Raw genomic sequence first — 17,024 nt, forward strand, 5'->3', positions numbered from 1 at the left:
TTTCTCCTGTTCTCTTTTTGCTCGCGTGTCCGCTATATATTTCCTCCGCTATATTTCCTTTGTTCCGCCGCTGACCATGCGGTGGAATCGCGATGAAAAGTGAAAATATCGGTGAACGGAGCGACGCGCACGTTGCACACGCTGGTTATTTCGAGTCAATTTGCAGCTTGCACAACTCACTTCAAGGTCCTTATCGGTAACGGAAATTCTCGCTCACCTGAGCGCGAGTGCGAAAAGACATTTGAGACGGCGTAACGTAACACGGATTGTCTATTCCGCGACACGCTGCATTCTTCGAGATTAATCATTGAGTGTTGCGTCACTCTCACCGAGGCGCAATTTACAATTGCAGCTTGGATGACTCTTGCGCGCGATGCGCACCTTCGTGAAATGAAAATCAGGAGTTTCTTGATGTTTCCGCGATTTACGTAAGCGAATTCTCTATCGAGTGACTTCATTCCTTTCCGTTTCGTTCTGAGCCACGAGCGGACAAAATGAAGGATGTTTATAAGGTGAATAAGTAGGAAATCTCTTAAGATAATAAACGAAGAGCTTATTGATGAATTCGGTCATTCACACTGGATTAGTACACATTAAAGGCTATATACAAAACACTACGATAAAGCAAAAATAAGGAATAAAGGAAATACAACGCGATTAAAGATGCGAAATTATAGTGTAAAAACTTTTATTACTTTAATGAAAGAAGATATCGAATAAATATAAAGTATATAAATGCCTTTCTAAATTCTTTGGAATGCGATTTCATTCTTGGAATGAGATTCACTTCAAAGAATTTAGAGAGGTAGTGGCATAATATATAAAATCAACTTTGACAATGAAATAACATATATATTCTGTAAAAATAATGTGATTATTATTTAATCATTAAAAAATGTTTATCATTTAGATATTTAACACTGAAAAAATTTCTGGTTGAAAATGGACGAATTAGAAGTTTTCTAGTTAAAGTTTATTAGAATTCTAGTCTAAGATAACCAGAATTCTGTTTGAAGTAATATTTCTGGTAAAATATTTACTAGCATTCTTATTTTTACCAGAATAATTATATCAATCAGAATTCTAATTATCTCAATTAGAATTCTAATAGATTTAACCAGAAAATTCTGATTTGTCCGTTTTCCACCAGAATTACTACTTTAATCCAACCAAACCAAATTTTTCTCAGTGTAAACATTTAAAATATTTATATGCTTTTATACATAAAATTTTATATTAGGTGTTGGAATTAATTCGTAGCGTTTTTAATGAAAGAATGTTATTTATTTCACATGAGCATTAAAAAATACATTAATGAAAGTACTTCCCATCACTTGTAAAACGCTACGAATTAATTCCAACACCTAATATATAACATTTAATTTTTCTAATTTCATATGGAATAGCTGTTATGCCTTAATCTACGTAATGCAAATGGATGGAATTCATTATTATTTAAATTGTGTAGTACTTGGATACATCGAGTGTATCCTGAGACTCGCTCAACTTCTTTCTCCTCTCAATTTCCATCTGTTCTACCACCTGACCGCGGTTTCCTGTTTTGCGCGAGAGGAATTAGCGTGGATACGTTAAATCGTTCGCGCGATCGCTGGCGTACCTTCGAGCGATTTGTACGTCTTTCACAAGACAAGTTTCCTTCGCGGCGAGAACAAGATCCGCAATAAGAGCAAGGGAGGAAGACGGGCAGAAGACGAAGGACATCACGTGAAGGAAAGGACTGTGAGAAACTGCGCGCTCCTCGGGATAAGTAACTTGACCTAATCTGAAGTTCTTTCAGTAATTCCGAATCTCTTGTCAATTTATATATTCTTAAAACAGCAAATAATACAAAGGCATACACCATAACGCAAAATGTTCAAAGCTAGAATTTTATATTTCAATAGATTAACAATAAAATAAACGTTTCTGCCTCAAATTCTATCTTCAGTATTACGAAGTTTTTTCCTCTAACTTACGCATACATACATATTTGCGAAAATAGTTAAAGTATTAGAGTATGAATCACGTTAAATCTTGTACAACAAGAACGCTCGTTACACGTAGATATATATTCTTTTTCTTTTTTTCTTTATATATTCTTCTTAAATGAGCAAAGAAGACCATATTCGGTCAAAGAGGATCTTGATAATAATTTTATTATGTGAACTTCCGGTTCAAGCAAATTCACAATATCAAATATTATTAGACATAAGAAGTCATTTTGACCGAATATGGCTTTTTTCGCTTATTTATAGAATATTTCTCCATCGATTTTCAATTAATATCTATTTTTTAAGATTTATTTTAATTATAATTGTGGATAATCAAACATATAGAAATGATGTTAGGAGAATCAGATTATTCTTTACTTATCACATCTTTGCAATCTCTTTTTCGTAGCTACTTCATCAAACATGTACAAATACCAAGAATTTCTTGATGTTGCGACTTTAACGAACGAGGAATATTAGCCTTGGACGTCGTACAGTGTGATGTAAGAAAAGAAAAAGAATGCACATGGCGTGATGTCGTTTGCACTTCGTAGATGTGCTTTTGTTCTTCACACGATACGTTCACGCAGCACCCAGTCACGGTGACGAGGTAAGGCAAGATTTCTTCAAGGCCGTAAAATAGGCCGCCCGGAGACCCTCTCTCGTATAACACGACTTACGGTCGCCGCGTGACCGTCTGGCTATACGCGTGCTGCACGCACGGCTACGCACGGCCAGAAATAAAGTCACGAAGCCGGGTCATGGATCGTTTTTCAAGTATGCATCGCGTTCCACAACCGCTGGATTCTGTTTAGTACGGTTTACATCCACCTCGCTAACTAAGCAAATAAATGGAAATTCTACACTGTTTACTATTTATTGAAGAGCCCTCTGTGTTTTTCAATAAATGTGTATATGTATATATAACTCTGTCGTTCTTCTGCTGAGAAATGATTGAAACTATCGTGTCTATATTATGGGTATTTTTAGCAGAATGTTTATTTTGCAATTGTTGGAAGTTTTCTTCGCTGAGATAGGATTATTTTTCTAGGTCTAATCCAATCAGCGCAGTGCGAAGAAAACTTCCAACAGTTGCAAAATAAATATTCTGCTGAACGCAACTTATAATAGCTGTAAGTCGTAAAAGTTAATCGATTGTTTTCCTCACATTATACTATGGTTGGTCAATTTTTATGGCTTACGGTTATTATAGATTAGACATTAACATTTTCAATTGCAGCAGGTTTGAATCGATCCGAGGTCGATTAATGACGTAAAAACATGCTTTACTTTAATTTCTGCACAAAGAACAATTTTACTAAAGTATTTAAAAATTTAGGTAAATACAGATCTGAAAATAATTTTGCTGAACCGTCAAAATAATTATGTAGAAAGCTCGAACATGATGAATAATATTACAAAAAATTTTGATATTCTAATCAGTTTGAGTATCCTACATACTTCGACAATCCAACAAAACTTACTTTTCAGATTTGTATTTATAGCTAAATTTTTAGATGCAAGTAAAATTGTTTTTTCCAGCAAAATTGTTTGTGATTGACGAACTCATAGTACTTCTCGTTTAATCAATAGCTGCGTTTAGCAGAAAAAGCAACTTTGCAACTGTAAGATTCTTCAATATGATTGCACTGAGAAAATTGATCTGATTGAATTAAACAGTAATTCTTGTGGAATAGACGAATCAGAATTTTCTGGTTAAGTCTACTAGAATTTTAGTTGAAATAACTAAAATTCTGATGGATATAATTATTCTAGTAAAAAATAAGAATTCTAATAGATTTTCCCAGAAATATTATATCAACCAGAATTTCAGGTATCTTAACTAGAATTCTAATAAATTTAACTAGAAAATTCTGATTCGTCCATTTTCAACCAGAAATTTTTTCAATGTGATTTTTGGATCCAATGAAACATTAAAGCAAGAACCAATCATATTAATGAAGCTTATAATAGTCGCAAAGTTTTTTCTGCTGAACACAGTCAAGCCTTGGATTAATTTAAACCCCTGCAGTAAAAAGTTTTATACAATATTTTTTTCTTTCTGCAGAACGACAGAAAAGGGATAAGGCAGGGGATATTGATGTGCCTTGCGCGTGTAATCGGACGCGTTAAAGGACCCCCCTTGAGAGAAGCGTCCTTGCATCCGTGTTGCAGCAGGCAACTTGCACAGGTTCCCGACTTACGTATACATGGCGCACATGGTACATCCGACAGCTGTCCCCGTTCATTTCATCCCAGATTGTTCACTGAACTTCGAAACAGGAGCATCCTCCTGCCCGGTGCACTCGCGCGAGCATAACAAAATCCTGGAGGTGGGGAGTGCATCCGCATCGGGGACGGGACCCCGAAAACTTTACGGTGTGGCGCGTCGAATGCACTTTGCGGCGCTAATTTGAACCTCGTGAACCGAAGCGCGTGTTAACGCGTGGAAGAACCTCTTGGACGGTGTTCCTTAAACTTTCCTTCTATCCCAAGAGACCCTCGGACAACAGTTTTTCTTCCTTTAACCCGGAAGAGTTTCTCGAAAACTTAGGAACAAACGAAATACCGTTTAAGAACCTGCAATTACGTTTGGATACGATCGTTAATGCTCTTGGGTTTTCTAAGTATAAAAAGATACAAGATGGAAAGGCAGAAAATAATGAAAGCGTTAATGATAATAATGATAAATGATATAAATGATATAAATGTGAATTTAAAATGTTGAAAGAGGAAGATAATTAGGAATGAGTGAGTATGAAGAGAAGAAAGGTTTATGGAGAACTCGTAATTATGAAGGGTTTTGCAGGACAACGGGATGCGCGATAGAGATAGACAACGGAGTTCGCCTATGGGAACGTATCTTCGGTGGGAATCTGCATGTGGCTGTGTGCTAATTCGGACTTATGCCTCGTTGAACATGCGGTTTTTAAACGCTCGGCCGGCACCGTTGCGATAACAGGACGGGGCGATACTTCGCATACGAGCGACTTGCAATTTCTCGCAACGATGCATCTTCAGCTATTAATCACCGTAGAGGGGATGTGCCATAATCGACGACGTGGATGCGAGGAAGGGAAGCGCGCGGACAAGTAAATGAAATATGTGCATTTATGAAAAAATAGACATCAGCTGGTATTCATAGTTGGTTATTATATTTAAGATCATCTTAAGTTGTAATCTTAAACTGTTATAAATCAATCATAGAGTCTTAGCATCTCTTAAGACATTACTTAAGATAATCTTAGGTCCCGTTTTTTATTTTCTGATTAACTTGTGATTTAGACTTGATCTCGTTTATCTTGATAATGATAATGTGAAAGTAGTATTTTTTAACTACAGTTAATTAAATTGATGATTTTGTAGTGATAATTTTATCACTATAAAATCATTTTAGAAGTTACTACTTTAAAAGTTACCACTACAATCTACTAATCAGTTTAGTTATTAATCATAGTTAGAAAAATATAACTTTTACATTATTATCAGATTCAATCTAACATTAAAAAAATGAAAAATTATTCCTTAAAATAAGAATAGATTATGAATATCGGATTATTCAGTATCATTTTATCACATACCTATATTTTCTTTTCATCTGTTTACTTTCTTCATGTATAAGACAGAAAAATTCTTGTACTCGCGACAGAGTTTAGTTTTTAAATTCATTTCCGTCATTACCTTACCATCTTATTATTCAATGAGAAGGGAAGTTATGCTTCCGGGATTAAAGTAGGCAACTGATCCAACGATCGATATATATTTCTCCGTGGTTGAAAAATTCACGGATTAGGGAAGAAGATCCCTTAGATAGTTCGTTCAAGTCAACCGCGTTCCGGACGTGGATTGTTTACGCTCAATGGAGCGTAACATGCTCGAACCAACTCAATTCTTGCCTTTTTTACGAGCTTCGAACGTGCGACCATGGATAACAACACGTGGCAACGATTTCGTGTAAGCTTACATACCCGAGCTTTTCTACCATATGTGCCTCGCTTGCACTCCTGATTGCACTTTAAAGTAAGTGCACTTCATCACCGGCGGGTGGTTATTTCTAGACAAACCCTAAAAAAAAAAACACCTTTCTTCTCTAAGCTCTGACTCATCATTGTTCATTGGATCGTTAAACATAATAATAATAAATTATTGCCTGCATAAAAGTTGATATGATAATTTACAAGTGTAATATGCAAATATAATGCCTATAAACACACGCAGAAAATAAGGCGTTATATCTATTAGAAATTAAAGAAAAAGAATATTAAAAGAAATAATTGCGTTTATTAGGAATGCGTTTTTAAGCTCGCTGCAAGCTTTGTTCTTCTTCCCGCATGAAATATAAGCGATAAAGATAGAATGAAATTCACAATATGTAAGTATAAAAAAACAAACGCACTTTAAATTATGTCATTTATAAGATAAAATATAAACAAAGGAGCATAAAAGTGCTAGGAAAAATCTAAAATAATTTAAAAAGAATAAAGGGGTAGAAAAGAGAAATGGGACATGTACAAATCAACACGGGACGTGTTTATGTGAACAACAGACCTTCGCAGGTGGTATTCCCGCGCCTTTGGGATAAATAAACGTCTCGACGTAAACGAAAATATTTTCCCCGCCAACGTTCTACTAAATCTCGAGACAGTCGAGACGCTGCGCGATGCAACGCATCGGTCAAAGCGCCGCTTTCGCGAGCGTAAGGGCGAGATCAGGATCTCGCGCGATTCTTCTCACGTCGTGAAACCGTAAATGTTTCCACGCAATGCGAAGAAACCGCTGCTGCGCACTCAGAGGCTACGATTGTCCCAATTTCCCGACCACCGCGAACAATGGCGATGAAGATTTCGTAAATATCGCGTGCGAACAATGATGGTTTGGCAGTGATTCGCAGTTATTCCCTCGAAAATTACCCTTTGAAAATATCTCAAATATTATGTGGTCCTGTAAAATGTCATTTCTATTTTTATTTTTTTAAATTATATAAGAATATAGTGGAAAATTCACGCGAGGTTAACTCTCTACGGGGTCACGGCCTCTTCTCTTAATAAGTGTCTACATTCTAGATTCCAATCTCGACCGTGAAACTTGCTCGTTTCATTTCTCAGTTTTTTGGCTAGTAGCCAAATATCCTCGGTAACGTGTCTGAACTACCCATTGACTTTTCATGTGTTAGTTGCTTCGCAATCGAATTCAAACGCGTTATACCGAATGTCTGGTGAGCGACAAACAGACTGAATAAAGTGTCCTGAAATTAAAGAAACATGAATTAGAGTTTTATTAATTATTTCGAAATATTAAAACTAAGATGAGGATGAAAATACTTTCCTAATTTTTACGTTAAAAAATGAATTTGACATTTTCTCGGCAATTTATGATAATGGCTTAAGAGATAATTTTAGATGGTGTCTTCATCGAAAAAGACCATGATTCAAAACGACTTTGATTGAGAATGTTGAAATGAGAATGTTGCTATTAACTTTAATAACGAAAACATAATGTTGACACTCCGTGTATTCTTTATTTTTCATATTTAATCAAACTCTTTCTGAAACACATTGGGAATTTTAGAATTCCTTACGGAATGAAACGTGAAATAAAGACAGTGATTCTTGAGAGAGAAACTCTATCAGTTATAGAAAATTTTAAAAAATGAAGTGCTATAAATTTTACTGAAATATGTAGACGTTTTTATTTAGGAAAGTTAATTTCAAACTTGGCAAGAAATAACGCTATGCAATTTCTGCCTGGGATACCGGATATTCATTGTATCTGGAAAGTTACAAGAAAAATCCATCGCATGTTACATCACTTAAAACGACTGATCGCATCTGCTGTCGTTGTTGATGTATTTTAATGAAACTTCGGTCTAATAATACCTGAAATAATTCAAGAATTGCACTTTAATTGGCAGCGAAAAATGCATTTCTATACCTGCATTTTTTTTTTATTGATCGCTCGAAGAAACACGCAAGCTTAAGTCCGGATCTACAATAAGTGCAGTTTTAAGCCTTAAGTCGTACGAAATTAACCAACTACAGTCGAATGCGAGGAGAATAATTGATTCGTCCATTCCTTATGACTTAAGGCTTAAAAATCTATTGTAGATCCGGAGTAATTCTAGTACCGTTTTATACAAGATTGATTTTAATAAGAATGTTCGTAATCGAATTTTTTATTTTGTACTGTAGAATCAAAATATAAAGATTACTCAGATTTTATTACTTAAATATACCGTAAATATTTTTTTTGTTTTAAATGATATATATATATATACACAAAATATAATATATGTATTTGAGATATATATATACACAAAATATAATATTGTATTTTATGTGTATATTATGTGTCAATTTTTTTATATTAATGGCCATCTCACACAAAATGACATAAGCTGCATAATTACAGCTATAAAGCTGCTGGACAAATAAGCGTCTTATGTAAATTGATATGAGGTTTTTATGTCAGATGCTCATTAGTCCAGCTTTATGCAACTTATGTCATTTTGTGTGTGATGGTCCTAACAGAATGTCATGCTAACTTCACAGATCCCACTTTTTTTGCTAGCACGGCATACTATTAATATGAAAGAAATAATGATTTTCAGTAACATTTTTCATAATTCTACGGTTTTTTATAAAAGTAAAAAAAAGAGTTTCATATTTTTTATACTAAAAACCAAAATTTAAAAAATTGTAGAGAAACTTTGTTTAAAAATAATCGTAGAGAATATAGATTTTTGTTAGTATTAATGAGAAATGTCGCTATATAAATTACATTATTTTATTTTATTATAATTTTACTGAATGAAATAAAAAAATTTACATAGAGATATATCCTTTATTTCTAGCGTATCTGATCAAAAAATAGAACCATACAATTGGAAAATGTGAAGGAGAGAAATTTATCGATAAAATCCTCTTAAGAATCCCTGACACCGGAAAATCCGCAAAGTGGCACGACCCAAAAACCTGAGGTTGGTTGGCCACCTGCAGACTGCAGTGAGAAGGGAGTCATGCACCCCGACAACTGCAATATAGCTAGCTGCGTGCAGTAAGACGCAATGCGCAACGTTTTGCGGTACCTCGCCCCCACTGAGGTCGTTATGTATTATCTGGGCATCCGTTCGGAATCCGTGGGAAGTGCACCCACAAAATTGCTTGTTCCCATACAACGCGGACTTTAAACGTTTTCTTTTTTTCGTCGCACTTCAATTATCGAACTAAGAAATTCCTTGCGAAAGTTACGCATTGAAATAACATAATGTAATTATAACATAATTATGAAAGATACGAGTATACGCATGTATACATAAGCATGTATACATAAATACCAAAAACAAATATTTATTTTAATCTATATTTCTTATAATTATATATAATTATATCTATTTTGTTGTTTGCATATTTATAGAATTCTTTCTAAAAATTAGAAAAAAATAATACACTGTAAAATAAACCGAGATTAAAATTAATCTTACATTGATGGAAACTGGACTTACGAGTATATCGATCAGAGTTTTGATTAAGCAACTAAAAATTATAATTTAATTATGGATTTAACCATATCAGAAAATTCTGATTTGTTCATTTTAAACTAGAATTCCAATTAATGTAACCAAATCAGTTTTCTTTTTCCAGTATAGTTGGATATATTTTTTGTTCGAGCGTTCAAATTATTTCCAATATGTATACTTATATTTTTCGTCTGTCTGTCTATAATAATATTTCACTTTCTAGCCAAAACATGCTGACTTCAATGACTGCGTTCAGCAGAGAAAGCAGCTTTGCAGCTGTTATATTCTTCAATATGATTGGTTTATATGATTTAGATTTATAAGGAACCAAAAGTAAGAACCAATTATATTGAAGAATTTTACAATAGTTGCAAAGCTGCTTTCTCTACTGAACGTAGCCAATTTCTCTTGTTAGGATCGTTTATTATACACGTCTTTTGCTTCGTTAACATACAGCAAATTAAACTATGAAACAGCACGACCGCTTAAAGATGAATGGACTGACAATAGAGTCTAAGTGTACGTGAAATAGAAGTTTCTTCATTTTGCCAGATAATCAAAGCCTTTCGGTCGCGACTCATCGTACACGCCCCTTTGTAAACGTGCCATTCCGTACTACCCTTGGTGACAGCTGCGTCGCTTAAAATAGGGGTTTCTTTAGCGACCTCGGATTGAGCATATTGTACGTCGTGTTTGAATGTGTGCGTGTATTTATGTGCACGAATCATGCGATGATTGCCATCACAGTTATATTTGAGGTCCGTTCTATACAACTTCTATAAGAGCACACGTTTCATTTCCGATGCTCTAGATAGCCAATGTTAGATATTCATGAAATATTTAACACGGAAATAATCCTGCCTAAAAGGCATTTCGCACAAAAGTTTCGAATTTGAAGACGCTTATCTTATTATTGCGTCCTGTTTGAATATAGAAACATAATTTTTTAAGTATGATTTTTTTTTAATTATAATCTTTTTTATCTCGTAATATTTTATATAGAGTTACTCAATATATGAATGAAGCAATTATTATAAAAGACTAAATTTGCAAGAATACATTCACTTTGATTATCACTTATAAATAAAGAATTAATTAATACAAATAAATTCTGATATATTTTAAGAGGTTCTTTACAAAAGTAGAGAAAAGTAAAAGAAAAGGTAAAATACTAACCATCTCTATTAAAGTTTAGAAAATAAAAAGAAAAAAAAACGTTACGATGCATTTTTTATCTCTGCATCGAAATCGACATTCATTTTTCTTCCCAAATGCAATTGTGATTGTAATTTCATCGATTTGGCAGAAACTCAACTTTTCATGAATCTCATTTAGAAAGCGATTATACATCGTTTCCCGCAGAGATGCTCCCATTAAAATTGCCTTCTTATTAAAATTCCACGAAAGTACTTCTAATTAGCCCATGATTTGCATCTTCCACGAACTTTGCACGTTGGCTGCAAGACTATCTAAAAGATCTGGAACAAGTGGTTTTTAAAAGTGTTAAGTAACACATATTTTTCCTTCGCTCGAGAGAATCTGAATCGATTACATTTTAGCTGAAGTTAATTGTCGATTTTGCAAGTATATTGAAAGTAAACGCAATTAATGTTATTTATTTTGCAATTTGCCGTTTATTCCATTGTTTGGAAAGAGATTCTAATTTTTATCTGCAGAATAACTTCTATATTATGTAATTGTTATATAAAAAGTGTTGTATTAAATGATTAATTTATTTAAATTATCTACAGATAATAAAATTTTATTGAAATTATTAGTTTTTATAAAATTAATTTAATAATTAAATGTTACGAAAAATTTATAGTGTAGATAAGAATTTTATAATATCATAAAACACAGTATTTTCACACACACACACACACACAGGGTGGAGCAATTGTCCGACACACGCAGAGTTTAAAATCCAACAGAACTTAGATTGCAAGTACCGAGCACGTGCTGCAGCAACTACACCTGTTAATGCTCCAGGAGCTTACCTCTGCAGTAATTAGTCACCCGCAAACGAGTGTTTAGAATCGAGTGTACCGTTCTTCGCATTAACACTTATCGCATTCACCTATCTTATCTCCGCCGCATTTAGCGGTACGTTAACAAAAAAATTGCGTAATTTATTTGATCCCATGCGCGTACATTTGAGGAATTTTTCGCGTTCTGGTTTGAACATGCCATCCTTTATTTCGAAATAAGGGAAATAAAGCGAAAAATGAGCTTGAAATAAATAACGGCGATTATGCTTCTAAAAAAAAAGCACAAAACGTGGAGTTTATTCTTAGATGTTTAACACATCTTCTTACATGTGTGTTTTACTAATTTTGCATTTATAATTCTATGAAGTAGAATTATAGCACGATGCTACTTCAGACGTCGAGCGAGACATATGATAAGGAGATAAGATCCGAAAACTGAATCTTCGCATACGCGAGGTGTTTGAAACGACAATACGCTGAAAAAAATTGTACTAAATTTTAATAAATATTTGTTTAAATATATACAAACTAAATATTTAATAACAAGTAAATATAAACATATACTTATTTTGTATAGGAACTACTAATTTAAGTATTATTTTTTTATTGAGTTAATATCTATTTACTGTAAGTAAATGTTTAATTAGTATTATTTAAACAAATATTTATTAAAATTTAATAAATTTTTTTTTCAGTGCATTAAATAAAATGAACCAGTATATTGAATAATATGAATTTTTCCTTAAAAATCTTCATGAAGATGAATCATTGTCAATCTGATATGAAAAATTCGTCCAAGAGACCCGTAAAGTCCAATACTGATAACATAGAGATAACATAGAGAAATACAAAACTATGTGCTCTTTTGTATTTTTATATTTTAGATAATTCAGAGTGAAGTTTTCTCTCTCTCGGCAAAAATTTCAAAAGAAACGATGTAGATATATTACGTCACTTATAAAATTGTAATTTTAGAAAATTCTAAAGGATAAACATATATTTTTTTTGTAACTTTAATCGTTAACATTACATATACTTAAGTTTTCAGATAATTAAGATTTGCATTAAGCTTCCGTTAAAGTAAAATCTAATAATATCTATATCTTAAACTAAAGATGGAGATTGAGATGACTAATCAAAGCAAAATTCACTAAGCTTGATATTGATTTTTTTCATATTTCTGAGATAAAATTTATTTAAATACATATAGATGTATTTTTCCAACATCTGACTTTGACCTATAAGCACTTCTCGTACTCAATTGATTGATTTTCCTCTTGATTGATTAAATTCAATCTCAATTTCTAGTCTAGGTAAATTTAAACTGAAATTAATTATATTGCAATTTCGTCATCAATTTGTATTCACAAAATGCTGTTTCCCAGGCTCAATATTTATAAAATATTTACAAAATATTTATAAATATTTATAAGACTTATTTTAAATATTTTGTAAATATTTTCGTAGTTTTAGATTGCACAGATCATAAACATTTATTATGAAATATTTATTGCAAATCTTGAATAAATGTTATGGAAATACTTAATAAGACATTATAATTACAAATCTTGAATAAATGTTATGGAAATACTTAATAAGACATTATAATTCAAATAAAAAGTACTTATCAGAAATATTTATTTATATTTATCATAAATATTATATTAGATATTTAGTCTAGCTTTTAATGATATTTTGAATAAAGCTTTATAGAAAATATGTATTAAATATTTATCATAAATATTCTGTGCTGTCTGGACTTCAGTAAACTTCATTTTAGTCAGTCGTCTAAAAATTATCTTCGTATAGATAAAATTGAAACAATTACGAAATATATCGATATATGTGGAAGCGATAGCATATCATGTATAAGTACCTATCATCGATGGTGCTTATCGGACTGAATCGATATTTATGGCGGCCCAGGTGCGACGCGATCACACGATCGTCCGTTCCTTAGAATCCGCCAATAATACAGCATGACTGATTGTATGGTGTGTGTGCGATTGGAACGCGAATCCGTGAATCACGCAGTGTATTAGGTCGGAATAAATTGCCGGTTGAATGATACAATGATGTTCGGGAAACTGAACTACCACTCGTCACTCACGATCCGTAAATTGTTTTGTTTATACATTCGTAGGAATTTGTTCTAGAGGATGCTTCACATTAATCATAAATTCACACTTTAAATTAGCAGAAATCACTTCTGTTTGGCATATCCCAGGATTAAAATTTTGTTTATATAAAATCGCTCAATTTTTCAATTCAATTTTATAATATTTTTTAAAAGAAAATTAATTCTTGTGTTTTCAGTAAATAATAATGAGTTTTTTTTTATTTGAAATAAGTATCACATATACTTTAAGATTATTATGAAGAAGATATTCTTTGTTAAAGATATCTAGATAGAATGATATTTTTCTGTGTATAGTTTTGCATCTTAAAAATCAAGAACTGTACTTTCTTCAAAGCTTCTCTCTATCAGTAGAAAAAAAGGGCATCTATTTTAAATACAACACAATATAAATATCTTCAGAGATTTTTACTTTCAGAAGTTAGAAAAAATTCTTTGGAAAAAAATGTAGATTTTTGCTTCTTGAAAATCGAAGAACGTTCGAAATTCAGATTGTTAACTCACCTCTTTTTGTTCACGACGAAACTGTGGCTCTACGAGGAGAGGTTGCGACACACCGGTGTATACCCGTGTGTCAAGATCACCAGAGCGTGGAACGTCCGGTGGATACGGGCGGGTGCACGTGTCGGCTTTACGTGCATTGCATGTGACTCGGCACCTCGGCATCCGAATGCAGCCGTTCGCTCGCATTCTTTCCTCTCGTTCGTCGGCCTCAGTCGGCCTTTCTGGAGCGCTATAAATTATTACATCTCTCTTATACACTCTCGATGACTCAGGCTGTCGGTCAGTCATACTGATGGAATTCACTTGTAATCACATGAGATTAAATACGGTCGAATTTGCCGTATATTTCCAAAAATCAAAATTGTAAAATTAAATCGCGCTGTCGCGTCGTCTTCTTACGAATTAAATATGTTAACTCATTACTTTCTAATGTTAGGTTTTTCCCGGACAACAAAAAGTGTCTAAAATTAGGTCATAAGACGTTTTTTGTGTCTAAAAGACTCATGTAATAATTTTATACTTTGTGTTGTTTGGGTTCTTATCTATTTTCTTCTTTCCACTCCGTCATTTTTTTTGTCAAGTTTTATTTTGTATAAAATCAACCAATGTTATATTGATATTTCTTAGGTTCTGTTATTGATATTAGATCAGACTAGAGATTGAGATTGAATCTAAGATTGAATTTGACCAATCGAAGCATAGTTCATTAAACTTGATGGTTTTCTTTTGTCTCATAGATTAAATTCAATCTCAATCTTTACTGATATATAAGACTATCTATAAAATCACATTATTCTACGATTTATTTCTTTGTTTTATTTATTCTACAATCTATTTATCGTGTTTTTGTATTATAATCTTATTCTCCTTGCTCCCTGATTGTCTTATTTTGACTATAAGTAGACATCATGACGACTGCTTTGTATCTTTGGTATATCATGTTTTATTTATGCTCTTTATAATTATTCGAATTATTTATAGATCATTATTTTTTATATATACGCAATAAAATTATTATTATTTATTCATGATATTATCCATGATGAATTGCAAATTTGCTGCGAATCCGTAACCTATGCGAAATGCAAACAATTCAAAACTAATCTACAATCTGCGCGATGTTGTAAGGCTTCTGTTAAACCACGAGATCGATCTGAAGAAGAAAAAACATTTCTGTTTGCAGAACCACTTCAGGAGCCACGTTTCATCAATCAACCGTCCAGTAGTAGCAATATACTTAGCGAAAATCGCACGAAGTTTCTACAATGCCAAGCGAGAGGTAAGAATCATGATTGTAACACTTAATCTGAAAATTTATTAATATAAGAAACACACACACACACACACAGAGAGAGAGAGAGAGAGAGAGAGAAAGTTCTTAAAGAAGTTCTTGGCGGTAATGAATTTTAATAACGATTTTTATCTAGAAAATATACCTGGAAATTGCGCATTTCTATTTACACTTGTTAAAAATTTTGAATTTTTAAAATTCTGAACAAAAAAAATTTCTTTTTAACTAGATTGTTGTTGTTTCAATTCAATGCTAGGATAACTTTAAGTATCGAGATCTTTGGAGATTTTAAGTATTGTTTCTTTCATAAAAATGTGCTTTTAAAAGTAAAAATCTATTGTAATTTCAATTTTGTTCATCAATTTGTTAATGGTTTGAATTATTTTCTCGTTAATTCTGGCAATGAATTGTCAGAAATTCTTGGGTTTTTAGTGCTTAAGTATGCAATCAATATTGCATTGAAAAAATAAAATATAAATAGACGAAAGAAACAAGTAAGGACCACAACAGCATCGGAGATAAGGTTCGCCGCGTGGCGTTTCATTGTTCTGCAAAATATCGAATAACAGGCGGATGAGACGATGGTTAGATGAAGCCGTACCAATGCCCAACACCGTGTAATTCAATCATATGACCCTGTACTAATAGTATTAGATAACTCGCGAGCTGCAGCATCGTCCGTGACTTTGCATTGATGAGTTTCTTCATATTAAATTATTCTTCTATTAAAGATTATTTAAAGTAATTATTTTTACGCAGTCCAAAAAAATTATAGGTCGCAGGAAATGTATTTATTAATGAGAGAGACGATTTGTACATTTTCTTGATAATTTTCATATATTTTTAAATTTCTTTCCTCTTTATTTTTTAATTAATTTTTAAATTAAGATCAAGTTAAAGACTTGAGAAAAATTACTTAGGCATAAACAAATAACTTTCATATCGTCTTTAGGCAATCCTCAACCAAAGTACAAATGGTTCAAAGACGGGATGCCCCTCAACAACGAAGTCACCTCGGGCGAGCCTTATTATCGTATTCTTAGTACGCGGCGCGAGGATGCTGGGGTGTATCATTGCGTCGCAACGAACGACGTGGGATCCATATTCAGCGATCGTCTCGTCTTCGCCGTAGCTTGTAAGTATTTCCACGAATACTACATCAATACGTCCACATCGTGGATTACGAATCGACATTCTAATTCGCTTCAGATATGGGTACATTCGATGATCTCACGGAGAAAGTGGTAACCGTCGAGTCGGGTAGCGCCGCAATTCTGGAACTACCCCCGATTGAGAGCCATCCTCCCCCTGCCGTAACGTGGCTCTCCTCGGACGGGACTCTTCTGTATGGTATAAAGTACGCTACGACTGATCACACATTGATCATACTAAACGCTTCGGAAAACGACGAGGGCTCCTACAGGTTTGTATAATTGATGTAATCAGCGTGCAACACTAAATTATTTATAATAGCTCGTCCTAGTAGTTAATTCTTTGCTTCAGTTGCGGATTGATTCAATTGCATATGAACTCATTCTTTCAAAATTTAAACCGACGAAGTTTAAACTTATATCTTTTTAACGTTTATGATGATACA

The 17,024-nt window shown here is 33.1% G+C and overlaps 1 protein-coding gene and 1 long non-coding RNA gene across 10 annotated transcripts in view; one reads left to right on the forward strand and one right to left on the reverse strand.

Annotated features, from left to right (window-relative positions):
* Positions 1-17,024, forward strand: part of sdk (sidekick cell adhesion molecule) — a 41,999-nt gene that overhangs the window by 9,722 nt on the left and 15,253 nt on the right. For 4 of the 9 annotated variants that reach the window (XM_011053105.2, XM_011053107.2, XM_011053106.2 and 1 more), the window contains exons 2-4: positions 15,320-15,415; positions 16,380-16,562; positions 16,637-16,850. In XM_011053105.2, coding sequence (XP_011051407.2) covers positions 15,320-15,415; positions 16,380-16,562; positions 16,637-16,850 — 493 coding nt within the window. Of the gene's footprint in view, positions 513-1,468; positions 2,602-4,059; positions 5,084-15,319; positions 15,416-16,379; positions 16,563-16,636; positions 16,851-17,024 lie in introns of all 9 variants that reach the window. The other 5 variants (XM_087411119.1, XM_087411120.1, XM_087411118.1 and 2 more) reach the window with 5 other exon arrangements.
* LOC147908157 (uncharacterized) lies at positions 10,607-15,311 on the reverse strand. The gene is made up of 2 exons (XR_015546640.1): positions 13,372-15,311; positions 10,607-13,283 (listed from the first exon to the last, which is right to left on the reverse strand). It is a non-coding gene; the product is annotated as an uncharacterized LOC147908157 (long non-coding RNA).

The sequence above is a fragment of the Acromyrmex echinatior genome, chromosome 11, assembly GCF_024713525.1.
Source record: "Acromyrmex echinatior isolate Ae372 chromosome 11, ASM2471352v2, whole genome shotgun sequence".
Taxonomy (NCBI): domain Eukaryota; kingdom Metazoa; phylum Arthropoda; class Insecta; order Hymenoptera; family Formicidae; genus Acromyrmex; species Acromyrmex echinatior.